The sequence below is a fragment of the Paralichthys olivaceus genome, chromosome 6 (genome assembly GCF_024713975.1).
Source record: "Paralichthys olivaceus isolate ysfri-2021 chromosome 6, ASM2471397v2, whole genome shotgun sequence".
NCBI classification, from domain to species: Eukaryota; Metazoa; Chordata; class Actinopteri; order Pleuronectiformes; family Paralichthyidae; genus Paralichthys; species Paralichthys olivaceus.
Genome location: NC_091098.1, coordinates 15,181,205 through 15,196,415, shown reverse-complemented (window position 1 = coordinate 15,196,415; position 15,211 = coordinate 15,181,205). Strand labels below are relative to the sequence as shown.

Sequence of the window (15,211 nt, the reverse complement as noted above, 5' to 3'; positions counted from 1 at the left end):
AGAACATGAGTGACCTTTAAAAAGTTCCATCAACCCAAAAAAAAAGCCACAACTCACCTAAAATCATGCTGTGTGTTGCCTTTGGTATCCCTGGGTTGACAAGAGATCCCTCACTGCCCCTGTCTCTCCTGCTTTTTCCAAGGGACAATGGCTCCAAATTCTCTTTTCAGAGTTCCTCTCCCCACTCTCCAAAAAGAGGCAACTCAGAGAGGCAGCACTGGATGTGAGGAAAGACTGCTGCTGCTGCTGCACATGTCGTCCCTAGCGCCTGTCCTCTCCAGGTGAAAAGCAGTTTCTGTGTGTGGGTGAGGGAGAGAGAAAGAGAGAGCGAGTGTGTGTGTGTGTGTATGTGTGTGTGGAGGAGGAGGGGGGGTCCAGAGCTTCTGCAGTTGTGGCTCAGGTAAAGCCTGAGGACAGAATGTAGGGGGTGAGAAGCACAGGGTTGTGATAGAGAGAGAGAGAGAGAGAGAAAGGGAGAGAGGGAGAAGTGGGGAGTCAGAGAGAGGAGGGGGAGCCTAAAGTGTGACAGCCAATCACAGGGGGAGGCTACACAGCCAATATCTTCTTCTCCACAGCAGCCAGGAGGAATTGCAGTGGTCTCCAACAAACAGCTGACATGCAGTTTCTCCTCAGATGTATCATCTCACTGGGAGCTTCAGAGGGAAGGTCTTCAGTGCTCTGTCAAGTCGGCGCCTGCTTTGGTCTCTCTGTAAAACACACACTCACTTTCTCACCCTGGCTCTCTCTCTCTCTCTCTCTCTCTCTCTCTCTCTCCCTGCTCCTTGTTTTTGGGGTTGGGTATAACCTAAAGGCACCTTACATGCCTCTGCTCCGATTGGTGGCGGCCTCGACCAATGGGAGCAGCAGCAAACACTTGTCATCATGCAGAGTGGAAGTCATGAAGGAGAGAGAGAGCTTGACTGAAAAATGCCGCCTCTACCAACCACGACTTCTCCCTCTCTTTCCCCCACATTCTCCTCACCCTCCTTCCCCTGATTGTCAGACCTGTTTATTGCATTTGTTGTCTGCCACGCCGCCCCCCCCCCCCCCCCCCCCCCCCTCGCTGTCCTTTGACTCCACGTGTATGTGGACTTGTTAAAGGATTAACCTTTTATCTGTGTGACTCTGTCTCTCCCTCCCTTCTCTCCCCCCATCTCTTAACCTGCCCAGGCAAGGTTACACATTTTATCAGCATCTGTGTGTTCGTCAAAGGGATGGAATTTAGACTGGGATTGGAGCAGGGAGTGTGTGTGTGTGTGTGTGTGTGTGTGTGTGTGTGTGTGTTGGGGGGGGGTGGCAAGCAAGAGAGGAGACATGAAATAGAAAGCGACAGAGCAGAGGAAGCAAGAGAAGGAGGGGCAGAGATTAAACTAAATACAAACTGACAGAGGGATGAAGAGACGTGGAGTGACAGGAAGAGACAACCGGGAGGATGGAATACAGAGATGCACACAGGCACAGGAGAAGAAGGTCTGCGGAGAATTTAACAGTTGACCAGGGCAATGCAGTCACTAATTAAAGAGGGGCTTCACAGCCAGCTTCTCATGGTCCACTTCCTTCACGCCGAGAAGCCACTCAAACAACGTCTGCTGTCATGTCCAAGAGCCTCTCTGCTTCTCTCTCTAGTTCCCCCTGTAAAGAGGAATCACAGGGAAGCTACAGAGCGAGAGGAAGAGAGAGAGCGAGAGAGACCTTTTGAAAATCACACAGCCACAATGTTATTGAGAAGCTCGGCGCTTAAGAGAAGGCTTAACAAAGCTGTCAAAAAATTAATCCCCTTGGGCAGGCATGCTTGCAAACACATAGATACAAACACGTGAGCCTGGGGCTATGGGGGGGAGAACGCTGCCTGATGTTCACAGTACCTCCTCTTGTCCTGCTCTATCCTTCTCTTTTTCCTTTCTATCTCTACCCCCCCACCCTTCTCACGCTCTCAGGCTGAGGCAGTGAGTCACAGGGTGTTGGAGTGAATACTAAGGAGGCTGGCTGACACCTCCAGTACCTCTGTGCACAGCAGCTCAGTTGAACACATTTAATTCATTGTATGTAAACACCGGCAGACTTAGGGGGCCACACAAATTCTTACAGATTGTATTAAAAAAAATCCACTGATGAAAAGCTGCTGGTATTATAGAGCATATGGCAGCTCTTAGCTACAGTGAGGTGCACAAAAATCATCCTGCACTCACAACCACCAACCAAGATCAAAAACAGAGTATAGTTTATCACATGTGATGAATAATGAACTAAGAACGATGTGGAAGATGTGGGCCAAACCAGATGAGAGAAGGAATTCAACCCAGTGAGTCCTTGGATCAAACACACATCATGTCTGTAGTTTTTAAAAATGGGACACATAGCATAGTACAATAGTTATCACCAGTGCATGCCAGTCCTTCAACGTGCATGTGTGTGTGCGTTTGTGTGTCAGCAAAAGAGCTGAGATAGGGTTTCCTCATTAGTTGTGTTGGTATCAATAATTCAGAGCCGGTCCTTGTTGGCGTTCAATGGGCCGAGTGCTAATGTGCTGTCGGGCCAACGGGGGCCCAGGGCCCAGCGCCACTTTAATGGGTGTCATGATGAGAGGGTGGAATCGGAGCAGGGGGATCCTGTATCATTCGTATAGGAAAGAAGAAGGAGGGATGAGAGGCCAGAGGAGGAGAGGAGGCAGGGCCACCAGAGGGGATGACAGATGTCACTTCTGGACAGGTATGTGAACTGAAGGGTGATGAGGAGAAACAGGAGGATGCGAGAGAGAGGAGGGAAGGATATTTGGTGTTTAGGTTCCTTTGTTTGCCACTGGCTACTGATCATTGTAAAGATGATGCGCCGACCTCTGTCACCTCCATGGGAAGGTATTGCTGAGTAAATCTTAAGGGTTGAATGTATTTCATTTGCCATCCACTTTCATTTCTAAAAGTACTTCACTTACAAATTGCACTTTAAAAGCAACGGAACAAATAAAATGCAAGGTGAAGCTTTATTTTGCAGGTCCATAATTTCAAAATAATTTCCGAGGAAAGGTTTGAGTGAATGTGTAATCCAGGACCAACTCTAAGTATATATAAGAATTTCCCCATTCAACTGCTTCTTTTATTATCATCCATATATGTTTAACTGTATGCTGGGTACTTTTCTAATTTTGCATATTCATCTAACCTGCAGTCCTTTGACCAAAAACTTGTACAAAAGTTAATAAACTGGAGGTTGATCATTCTATTTTCCATTCACAACTGTCGGCATACATCATTACTTTTATAGCTTTAAAAAATCACAGGAAAATATCGAGACATCAAGGACACGTAAAGTAAAGTGCTTTTCAGACAGTTTTTCAGTAACAACACAAAAAGATTTTTTGAACAGATGATATATAAGAGAAAGAGATTGAGTCAAACAGGTTCAGTTTGTTTGATGTGTTCATTATCTAAATAATGAGAATGATGCAATACCTCTGAGGGGAAACTGTCACAAAGCATTGTCTTCAAATAAATAGGAGTTGTTTTTCCTTTAATTCTTGCTTTCATGTTTTTTTGATTAAGTTTCAATTTTGTCATAATGTTTTGTCCAATTCTTTATTGTCTTGCACATCAGGGCTACCGTATAGGATGAGGACAAAGTTTTTGAGCTCCCATAATGTAGTTAAAGGTTCAGTGTGTAGAATTTAGTGATATCTAGTGGTGAAGTTGCATGTTGCTGTTGAATACCCCTCGTCTCACTCTCCCCTTCCAAACATGAAAGAAAATCTATGGAAACCTTCAGTTGTCATACAAACCCAAAAGTTTGTCCAGTTGGGCTACTGCAAAAAACATGGCGGCCTCACTTTCTGCTAATAGATCCCTTTCACCTAAATCTTACACTGGACCTTTAATACAATTGTTCATCCACACAGACTGATTATTAGTTAATCTATGCTGCCCTCTACTGGAGCAAACCTGTCAACACAAGATTATCATTCCTTATAAGTGAACATTAGAAATCTCTCAACGCATTCCAGTGTGAGTGACTCTATTATTACATGGGAAGTTCCGTAATGAAAAATGAATAAAACATATAGACTCCTAGCGCCATGTCATAACATGTAGGGAACCAAAGAGCCGTGAGGCAGCTGGTGTAGTATTAATGACCTGTCAGACTGAATCTGAAATGCCTTACTCAAGCAGAAAGCTGTGTAGCCGACACAAAAACGTTGACAAAGCTGCTGTTGCCAATATTGTTAGCGAAAATGTTCTTATTTGCAGAATTGTAAATTGGGCGAAGTGCACAGAGCCCTAGTGCAGAAGGTCAAATGTGGAGGGACTTGTAAAGATGATATGCAGTATTAGTCCGTGAGGGTTTATCACACCTGAGGGAGCGAGTACATCAGATGCCACCAATCATATAATGCTATAATCTGTCTTCTTCATTCATTCCTGCATCACACGGTAAATCTAGACTCAGTGAAATCTGCCAGACAGACTCTAACTCACGTCCCTTCAACAGCTCAAAGGCAAGTGTCAGAATGCAGCCTTTGTTGATCATAAATTCTGCTCATATTTCATTTTGTGGTCCGTGGCCTGCAGGACTTTCCAGAAATGTTAGTTAACTCTTTTTGCTCCTTCTAGAGTCTGTGTGCATGATGTAATAAAAAGGATTTGTGTTTATACAGAGTCTGCTCCGAGGTCACGTATCCTGCTACGGGTGTCTCCTGGCACTGGGGTGGTGAATTTAGAGACTGCCTTCAAAGGTCAAAGGTGAGGGGGCCAGGCAACAGTCAGGCAGCATACTTGTTCCTCCTCTCGCAAAGCATTTACTAAAGCTTATTAGACTATCAAATATGATTAAAATATACTGGGTTACTTGTAACCTAGTAAGTGCAGACCTCAAAATATTCCCCTTGTGAGACTTTTATGTGGAACCAAATTGCACACACTCATAAATACAAATCCCCCATCTGATCCCTTCAGTTGTTTCCGCATAATCTTACTTGCAAACAAATGAAGCAACAAGCAGACGGACAGGGGTGAAAATATATATACAATGCTCGGTGGAGCTAATAATTTTATAATCAATAATATATAAAATAATGAGCCTATTATAACACACATCCCATTTACTGGCTTCATTAAAAAAGTCAACTCAGTATGAACAGAAAGACCTTTGCATTCCCCTTGAACCAGCCTGAGCCTGCAAGTCTGACAGTTGAGCATATCAGTTTGCAAATGTGAGGGATAATCATCTCACTAAATTTAGACTATTGATCAGGTGAAGATATGTGCAGGAAATGTGACCAGGCTGAACAGTATATATCCTGTGCATTGGTTGTTCCCCAGGAAAGACTTCAGGATGCCCACAGGCCTTTGGTGTTTTTGAATGTTTGGTTGCTTAGTAGAGGCTATGCTATGGACAGTCTGCATAAGTGAGAGGACAGAAGTAGATTTTTCTACAAAATACCTAAGATACAATATAAAAGTAGTAATATTTTTTTCTTAGTCGATCTGTTAATAGACAGTTTGAACTGCTTGTTGTAAATATTGACGGAAATTTCAGGAGGAAATCTTTCTTTATGTTAATAAACTGTAAAATAAATCCTTTTCTCTTAAAGTCTCAGCCAGTAGTGTGATTACCTTCACCAGAGAGGTTATGTATGTTTGTTTGTTTGTAAGAAAGACTTTGAAAATCACTGGATAGATTACCACAAGATTTGCTGGAAGGATGTGGTGTGTTCCCGGGAAAACCCCACTAAATTGTGTTGCGGATCCAGATCCGAGGATGGATTAACAATTTTTTTTTGTTGCTTTCTTTAACTTTGCAAGACAAAGGCATTCTTTAAAATGTTTCTTTCATGTGTTTATGTTCATGCTTGGAGTACACAGTTTGAATTAGAGGAGAGATAAAGACAAAAATTAGGATGTGTGTCTGAGAGGAGTGTGTACTCAGGTGGGTGTGCCTGTCCTGTGAATCCACACCTCCTACAGAGATGGAGAATGTTGATGTTGACTGTCACATTCTCACACATCCCTGACATTCTTACACCAGCACTGGAGGAGAGGACGTCTTCTTTCCAACCACAATAAAATCACACACCGAGCTCTAAAATTGAGACTTTGCTCCCATAATTTCTGTTATGCTGCAACAACTAGACTAAATACTTTAGGCTGACACATTGCATTCCATAATCATGTGTGCATTTTAGAGCAATTCACACTGATTATCTTCTCCATAGATACATGTATTTTTTAAGCTCAGCCTAGACTTATGTGGCGGATTGGACAAAATTAAAATGGGATCAATCTCAACCTCTGCGATAAAACTTAGTCTCATCAAACAGCGTCTCATTTTTTAAACTTATTTCAAACAACTACAAATGGTTCACACCACCATGACCGACACTCACACAAGCAGCTATTTGTTACACACATGGACACACACACTCACATACAAGATGTGAGCAGCTCTGCTCAAAAGTGTATATACGTTCAGTCTAGTGTGATGGCAGTGGAGGACAGGTGGAGCTGTCAGCTCCACAGACTCATGTAGTGAGTGTAGCACATATTCAAGCTGAGAGTTAAGATCAGTAACTTACATGCAGGCACCTACATGCATTTATCTAATCATTCATTGAAATGAGTTGTGCAAATTTATAAAATAAAAAAAAATCAAACAACAATCACCACAAAAATTGCAGTGAAGGTTTTTCTTGCTCCCATGAAAGGACAATGCCAGATTAATGGAAAGAGAAGCCGACAGACACAGTAAAATTAAATAGGTTTGATTTCTTACCTGTGTTCCACATTGACTGCTCTTCTAGTCCTGTTACTTTTACTGAGTGAGTCCAAACTCTGAACCTCTGCAGGAAAACTGAGTCAGGACAGCTTCTTGTGTCAACTCCTTCCTGCAGCATGAAAGTGGCCAGGACTCTTCACGCAATAAAACAAAAATGACCCCAACAATCCTCAGTTGTTCGAAAAGATTCCAGTAGCAGCGCAGGCAAACAACATACCCTTACACCCACAAAGGCAATGCGAAGGACATGGTGGAAATAGAGACCACAAACACATTGCTTCTATCACCTACCCTCCTCTACATCCTCCCATCTCCTCCCGCCCTCTCTCCCTCACACTCTCAGCCCTGTGTGAAAACAAAGCTGGAGCAGGAGATTCCAGCAGCTAATCGTGGCAGACCTTAATAAATGAGGGCAGGGGAAGGAGAGAGCAGAGTGTCAGAGGTGAGGAGGGAAGGAAAGGGAGTCAAATGTCAATGAAGGAATAAGGAATGAAAGTGAGGTGTAGTGAAAGAGAGAATCTCTCATGGAGGTCCACCCATTAGGAGAGGGAAACCAACCAAGCAAACACTCAAGCATGTGTCAATAACTGTAATGGGCCTTCATTTTAACTCCACAAAAGACCTCCACTGGTGCTACATGCTCGACGGCCACGTTCTGCACCAAACTTGTGAGGAATGAAGGAGGGCAAACAGATAAACCTCACACTTATGGTGCAGCAATGTTGAGAAAAACACCAGAAGCCGAGAAAAACAGAGCAATGTATGGAAAAATGTCAAAAGACAACAGTGACAGGCACATGCAGAAATTCAGAAGTAGATGTTAGTCTGCATGTGTCTGAGCAGCCACCCACCACACAGGCCATCTGCAGCCTATGTAAAAAAAATGTCAACACATGTACAGTCGTTGTCCAATTCAGTCACAGGGCTGCAGACTACTTGGTTTCATACACGCTGAGTAAAGAAAACACATGAGACTCACTGTGTCTCTGCTCTCCCAAAGGCACAAGGTTAGATGGGGAAAAGGACACCAGTTTACAGTTGTAAGCACATTTCAGCACCGAGGGGCCTGAAGGGTAGAGTTACAGGGGCAGTGTGGACCAAGGCTGTCTCTCACACTTATAAACACACTGGTTAAGTTTACACCACAAACCATTAAAGTGAACAACTGGATTTCTGGTCAGCGCGTCTTCATTTACTTGTATATTCTCTCAGCTGGAAAATGTGATTAATTCTTAGAAATCTGCATTATACGAGCACCTATATACTAATCTTATTGCATCTAACTTTATTGACTTTTATTTATTCTATATAATGTACTTAAATGTTTATATTATATTATCATAGTATCTTTTATGGTATTTAATTGTCAGCATTTTATTTGTTTTGTCTATTCTTGGCTCATCAGTCAATTGTGAAGCACTTTGAACTGCACTAGGAAAAGTGCTATACTAATAAAGTTTGAGTTATTGATTGATTATCTGTCACTGTGGGAACAATATGTGATATTTTATGTTTTATATTTTGTTTAAGGTGCAGGTTAAAAGAAAGAGATTTCATCACAGGATTAAACTCAAATGTGCATATATACAGTAGAAAGGAGCTTCCTTACGTTTCTCTCAATTGCCAGCAGAGGGAGACAAATGCATATAACGTCTGATGTGACTGGAATAGATAAATGTTATATTATCCTAAAATGAAAGTGTATGAAACTTAAGTGGGTCAGATTCAAACATCTGGGGATCAAATGTTTAATCAAGGTGATAGTGAGTGATTGATTGAGGTCCTGCATGAGGAAATTACAAGTTCCATGTTTTGATTGAATATATTTCATTACAGTAGGTGTTGTTGATTGAAAACATTTCCAAAGCAAAACAATTATTTTTGATGAAATTAACTTTGAGTTTTTCATGTTGTGTTGTTAATAGTTTAAAGATCATTTCCATCTTTTCAAGTGTGGTCAAATTCAACTCAGACTTTAAAAGCGGTCCCTGTTAAAATGAAGGCCTCAGCTCTACTCCTCAAAGGACCAGCAAAAAGGACATCATTAGACTGTGAGACGCTGCTGAATTGAAAAAGGAGTTGTAAGATCTTGACTGGAGTTAAAATACAAGTAGAAATGTCCTCACATCTGAGAGCATTTAGAAAGAAATCCTGATGTGTGCATTGTGATGAAATTCATTTTGTAACCTCTGCCAAGGAGGTTATGTTTCACCCCTTAAGCAAGATTAAGCAAAAACTGCAAAACCTAACAGAAGGGTGTGATATGTGAGAGGGAAGATCCATTAAATTGGTGCAGATCCACGAATTAATTCCTTCTGTCTCTCTTGTTTTATCATGGATATTTTGCCTGTGTTTGATGTGAGCAGTTCCAGCCTTGACGGAGGTCTGCGCGTTATATATTTTCAACTCATCAGATGCCCTACATAAAATCTAGAGTAGTTCTTTGGGGGGAACTAACACACATGCAGCATGGAAAACATGTAATGTAGCACCACAGTTGTTGTGTCATGCAAATAAATGAAAAACTACCAAGATAATCTAATTTTCAAAACTGGGATATAGAGAAAACCATGACTGCAGCTCAGCCCTGCTGTACTTCCTGATCAGACCTCTACTCGATATGTCTGGTGACCTCACATCCTCATTAGCAGCCCGGCCCACCTCAAACCTGAGCAGGGCTCCATCAGTAAAACTGAAATCACCTGTGTGAGTGTGCAGGGCCAGTGTGGAGCCATTGTGACATTAGATGCACGTTGGGTTGAGCCTGTTCTCGCTGAAGATATGGCCAGCATAGACGTACTGAGCTCCAGGTTTTGCTTTTATGACAACATGTACAGTCACGATTTACGAGAACAAAGCTTTGCTGACTGGCCATTTAGAGAGGAATGTAACTGCACACCTGAAAAGGTAAGGAGGACGCTTGGTTTGCTGTATCAGACATCCTGAGAAGTCTTGACACCTCTGAACATTTGTTGAATTATTATGAAAATGACATTAATGATTGATGGTTTGTTTTGACAGTAGGACAGTGTGTTTTATCGAGGAGAATATGTCTGCAGGGAAGACGCTAAAGTTCAGGTCTGCATGAAGTCAGACTCTCATTTCAAACAGGATGTCAGACAGCTCTTCAGAATACAGCCCATTATACATCAACCTGCACAGTACACGACTGCGGTTTACGAGAATAATCATTAATAGCAAGTAAACCTCAACCTTGTGTTCACAGCCATTTTGCACCGCAGCTTTTTTATCCAAGGCTGTGACAGGTTGTGATTTACGGTTAAGCAGGTGACAGTTTCAGTTTCACGGACCCTCCCTCCGCCCACCCTGCTCTTGCCACGACGGATGAGCTGCTGACACCTCACTTGATGAGCAATGCTATATGCCATGTTACCAGATCATAACTTCCTCACAAGTTAAAAGGAGATCAACCTCTGGTGTAATACTCACCAACACTCATCCTCCTTCAGCTCTGACCTTCTTTTTTTTATCACACTTATTATCTTTGTCATTGAGTTATCAGCACATAACATTTCTTTATTTAGTGCTCGGCTTTTATTTGATAGCATGTGAGAAATCTGTGTCAGACGTTAATGCATCTGTTGCTGTTTGTTTGCAGATGGCCAGGGCTGGGTTCATCCACTGCCCCAGTGAGAATGAGCCTGATGTCGCCTGTTGTTTCTTCTGTCTGATTGAGCTCGAGGGTTGGGAGCCAGATGATGATCCCTGGTAAGATAAGCAACTCAACTTATCCAGGCCCCCACCTTTACCTTACCTACCTTCATATAGATATAGATATATATATAGAATACTATGCTGATGCTTTAGCTTCAGAACTGAGTGTTACCCACACCCAGAGTCCTCTTTGCTGCAAGTTGAGTTCTAACCCAGCCCTTTGCTCCGTGTCTTCCCCACTATCTCTCAACATTTCATACTTAGTCTGTCCTGTGAATAAAAGCCACAGTGCTTAAAAGTATATTTAAAAACTATTTGCTAAAGGGTAAATGTCTGATGAATTAATCATTATTGAATTCATTTTGTAACTAGAGCTCTGCCAAGGTCAAACAGTCCCCTTTAATTCAAACTGCACCACATTTCATCTATTTATCTATTATTCCTTGAGGAAAATTGGGAAAATGTCAAAAAATGCTCCATCTCAAGAAGTTAATGAAAAGAAAAGGTTTGGATTCACCCTTTATCTTGATCAGCACTAACATCCAACGGGTTCGTCCCTGACAAATACCACATCCTCCCACCAGGTTTCGTGATAATCCGTTCAGTTGTTTTTGTGTAAGAGAAAGAAAAATGAAAGGTAAAACTCCTCTTCACAGGCAGCAGCTTACACACCTGACACTATCTGCACAGTCCTCTGAATTGCACATTTATTATGCCTTCATTGTTCGATTTATAATATTGCACTTTAATTTATATTACTGTATTTGTTTACCATAGGACTGGTCTTTTACTCTGGTGGTTTTTATTGTCTTTGAAAGTGTCTGCATGGTGTCTTTGAGGATGACACTATATTTATATGCATGGTTGTTCCATTCTTTATGTATTAGTGACAGTAATGTAACCTGGAACCACACACATTCCCACTTGGATGTTTCTAAGTCTTGATCAGCCAGATTGGAGCATATTTTAGTTAAAGAGGATTATATGCTAAGGTGAACTGCATTATTAAAAGATAACATAGTTCCTCTTTATGTGCCACTTTTATATAATCACCTTTATATATTATTTCTCCTGCCCAGGACTGAACATGTAAAACGCTCTCCTAACTGTGGATTCTTAACCATGAAGAAAGACTTCACTGAGCTAACTGTGGGTGAATTCTATTGCATGGAAAAAAAGAGGCTAAAGGTCTTCCTTGTAAGTGTCTATGTAGATTATACGACATAAAGTGAGCATTAAATACTCGTGCTGCGCTTTCTTCTCACGTTCTGCTTTTTTATGTTTTCCAGAGGAAAGTGTGTCATAAGAAGATGGCATATTTACGGGATGAAATCGACCAAACGCTTGAGAGGCTTAAATCTCAGTTTGACTCTGAGATTTAAGAAACTGCACCTTCTTTGCTTCACTCATTTTGAGGGTGTTGAGAGAGCCTGTGGTCTTCACTCAGTAGTTTGATGCAATACCAGTTTAAATCAATAAAGTTTTGAGGACTATGGTGCTTTGGTTGTAGTAGTTTGTTGGACCACAAGATGGTGCTTTTGCACTTAAAGCTCCACAGTTTTCTCCCGTCCCAGACAATCCGTGGAGTTCCTAATCTTACACTCACAACCTCCACAAAGGCAGTGTGAAATGAAAGCGCACATTGAGCCGGATTACAATGCTTGCTATATTCCCCCTTTTACAACCAAATACTTACCATTTTCCTGAACGTGCCACCATCTCCACCAGGCCTTTTCAAACCTTGACCCTGGACAGATGGCCTGAAGCCCCTCCCTCTCAATACCAACTGTTGCCCCAGTAACATCTGTTACATATAGAGGGACAGTGAGCACTGAGGGCTCACCAGGACACTCGCCTTGCCCAGTGAGGAGGCCTGAGATTCAGGAAACGCTGAAGGATGCTGCAGCTAACAATGGAAAGTGCATAGAAAAGGTGCTCATGCAGTAGAAAGCCCTTCCACTGTGTAATGCTCCACTGGTCTTGTTGAGCATTTAAAGACCAAAGGGTTACCATTCATTTATTTGCCAGAGTTGGTGTAAAGTTTTGAGATTAACACGTTTATTTCTATGAAACAGGAGCAGGTTGTGGGTTCAGTGTGAGTGAGTCTCTCCTGTGTGCGATGAAAGGGTTGGCTTGGATGGAGCGTGGGATTAAAAGATGTTATTCCCTTCTCCAACCTTCCACTGTTCTGGATTAATGTCTAATGTAACACTGGCCACTGAGCCCAGATCAGCTGCTTAATTCTCTTTTATCCACTCGCTGTGGAGCAAATTGAAGAGGAAATATTTTTAGCCCCAAAAAAGTAAAATACTCATAGGTGATATAACATTTCTAATAAATGTATTCCACTTTTTCAAGACTTTCTTTTCTTCTTAAATCAAAACTGATGCAAAAATACTAGTGGTTTTTGCTAAATTATTGTTTTTACACACGCATGTGGCTTTTGCATGTTAAGAGGAACATCAGCTAAATGAACCACTTACTAAAATGTAGTTAATGAGATGGTGAGTTTTGACATTTAGGTAAGTGGTGTGATATTTTCACAGATCATGAGGGGCATGTTTACAGTAATTGCTAATGTAACTGTAATCAGGGCTTATACCCACACACCATGTCAATCCACTTCTGTGTGCTCCAGAAAATGAACAAAGAGAAAGACATGGCGGGACTCCTGTCCCAGAGTAGCACAGATGTGATAAATACGCTTATCTGTGGGAATGGTGCAACACGGTTGATTTGATTGGATCGCAAAATGAGGAGGGGGGAAGTTTTGCTTCATGTGTTTCCTCCCAACCCAGTTTTTTTTTGCAATTATAATTATAAACCCATTAAATTGCATTTAAAATGATTCATTAAGCTAATAGGAATTTGCATTTCACCAGTGCACGTATTTGGTTCTTTTCCGTATCTAATTAATATACTGTGACAAAGGGTTTGCACCAGTGGCCTCTCGTGCATTTTTCTAATTAATGAGTTTCTGCTAAATAAACTGTAAACAGAGAGAGTAGCAGATGGACAAATGGACAGATGTTACCAACAGAAAGTTTACAACCTGAGCTTTAGGCCCCATCTGTTGCTCCTGCGACTGGTACCTCCCTCTACCCTCCTCCAATGCTTCTCCTCACTCCTCATCAGCATCTATCATGGAACCGTCGCCCTTCATGCTCCACACACTGCATTACCCTAAGTGAATGACTTCAGTATTCAGCCCCTACAGCCTGACCTGGTGTAACCTTTGATAAACAAAGGCTAAATGAACAGAATTTCTTGCACATTGCAAATATTCTGCATGTTTCACATTGTAATTTATTTTTGTTTGTCTCACTCTGAAAAGTTTTACCTGAGGCAGGATAAATGATTATACAGGCCGGATGACCAAGCGGCCACAACTTCACAGCGGTCCTGATCTCGAGCCACGTGAATGTGTCTTTATCGTGCTGCATTCACAGATTACAAAGGGACACGCCAAGTAACTTTCTTCCTTGCATTACAATTGGCAAGAAATTAAAATCCCTTTTCAGCTCTTCCGCCTCTTTAATGTTCTCCCACGTCTCTAGCAGCGAGGCGTGCTGGCTGCTCGCTCTCAGACACCATCGGCCCTCCTACCTCGGCTGTGTTTTTTTGTGCCCTCTTGCAAAGGGACCTCCATCTGTCCCTGCACTCAGCCCATTGTGGTGTCCCAAAGCCCAGCAACTTCTACAATGCAGTGGGCGTGCATGGTGGGGGGGGCCAGAGTAAACACGACAGCATCCAGATCCCATTAGAAGCTCTTTAACTCCAACACCCTAATACTCTCAGAGAACTCTGGGAGGAGAGGGTGCACCCCGTATCCTCGTGCACACAATATCACCTTTTACACCCCTCTCACATAGGTAATGAGTCTGAAAGCTGCCCTCTTCCCCCCCCATCCGTCTCCTTTTATTCTTTTTCTCTTGTAACAAGCTGTTAATAGATTTCTTTATTGTTATTTTCTCTGACAAAACTGACATAGTTATTTGAATTTTACTCCAAGTTTTAAGTAAGGGGGCAGGGTTGTGTTGTTATTGTTCAAGATGTTGATCTAGATATTTATTATTACCTCTGCAAGGAGGTTATACAGGAGGTTATACTTTCAACAGTAGAAGCCATAACATTTTGGTGTGGATACAGATCAAGGGTAAGATCAGGAAATTTTTGTCCTTATTGTGATTTTTCTTTTTTTTACATTTTCACTGATTTCCCAGACAATAATTGACAGATCTTGATGATAAGATCAGGCACATTTAGAGAACTGATTTCTATCAGCATGTGCAATTTGGTGCAACAAAATTAGAAAGGAGACTATTAGGCCTTGGTGGAAACTCAAGTTTAAAACTTCATGAGAGTTTAGTTTATGAATGATTACGCAAAGTCGGATAGAATGTGATAAAAGATCAAACCAATAACAGCCAATGTTTTATTGACCAACCCAAGCCTCGTCATTTAAATTCTCTACATCTTCTCATGATGCCAGTCTCTCCATCTCTCATTGTTTTCATTGGTCGTTGCCCACAACTCTGTTTCCATCTAACTTTGTCTTTCTTCTACCAGCTGCTTGTCTAAATCTTGGGCGTCTCTGTTTCAGAGTGCATGCTCCACCTCTCAATTCTGGCGGTCATATGCTCCCTACAGAGTTGTGTGTGTGTGTGTGTGTGTGTGTGTGTGTGTGTGTGTGTGTGTGTGTGTGTGTGTGTGTGTGTGTGTGTGTGTGTGTGTGTGTGCGAACTGTGGCCCAGGAGGGGGTGGGAGTCACTGT

At 42.0% G+C, this 15,211-nt stretch overlaps 2 protein-coding genes across 3 annotated transcripts in view; one reads left to right on the top strand and one right to left on the bottom strand.

The window, feature by feature from the left end:
* znf385a (zinc finger protein 385A) overlaps positions 1–7,051 on the bottom strand; it is a 60,189-nt gene extending 53,138 nt beyond the window's left edge. The window contains exon 1 of one of the 2 annotated variants that reach the window (XM_020088958.2): positions 6,760–7,051. In XM_020088958.2, coding sequence (XP_019944517.1) covers positions 6,760–6,880 — 121 coding nt within the window. In that variant the 5' untranslated portion in view covers positions 6,881–7,051. Of the gene's footprint in view, positions 1–57; positions 770–6,759 lie in introns of those variants that run through there. The other variant, XM_020088960.2, reaches the window with a different exon arrangement.
* Positions 7,052–9,434: 2,383 nt separating this feature from the next.
* birc5b (baculoviral IAP repeat containing 5b) lies at positions 9,435–11,935 on the top strand. The gene is made up of 4 exons (XM_020088989.2): positions 9,435–9,669; positions 10,382–10,491; positions 11,517–11,634; positions 11,727–11,935. The coding sequence occupies exons 1-4, from the start codon at positions 9,544–9,546 to the stop codon at positions 11,817–11,819; spliced, it is 447 nt and encodes a 148-aa protein (XP_019944548.1). The 5' UTR covers positions 9,435–9,543; the 3' UTR covers positions 11,820–11,935.
* The last annotated feature ends 3,276 nt before the right edge of the window (positions 11,936–15,211 follow it).

Excerpts from the sequence above, each read along its gene's own strand:
- birc5b (XM_020088989.2), top strand. The coding sequence starts at position 9,544 with ATGGCCAGCATAGACGTACTGAGCTCCAGGTTTTGCTTTTATGACAAC. Across the intron at positions 9,670-10,381 it reads GTAACTGCACACCTGAAAAG|ATGGCCAGGGCTGGGTTCAT; the intron begins GTAAGGAGGACG and ends GTTTGTTTGCAG. Across the intron at positions 10,492-11,516 it reads GAGCCAGATGATGATCCCTG|GACTGAACATGTAAAACGCT; the intron begins GTAAGATAAGCA and ends TCTCCTGCCCAG.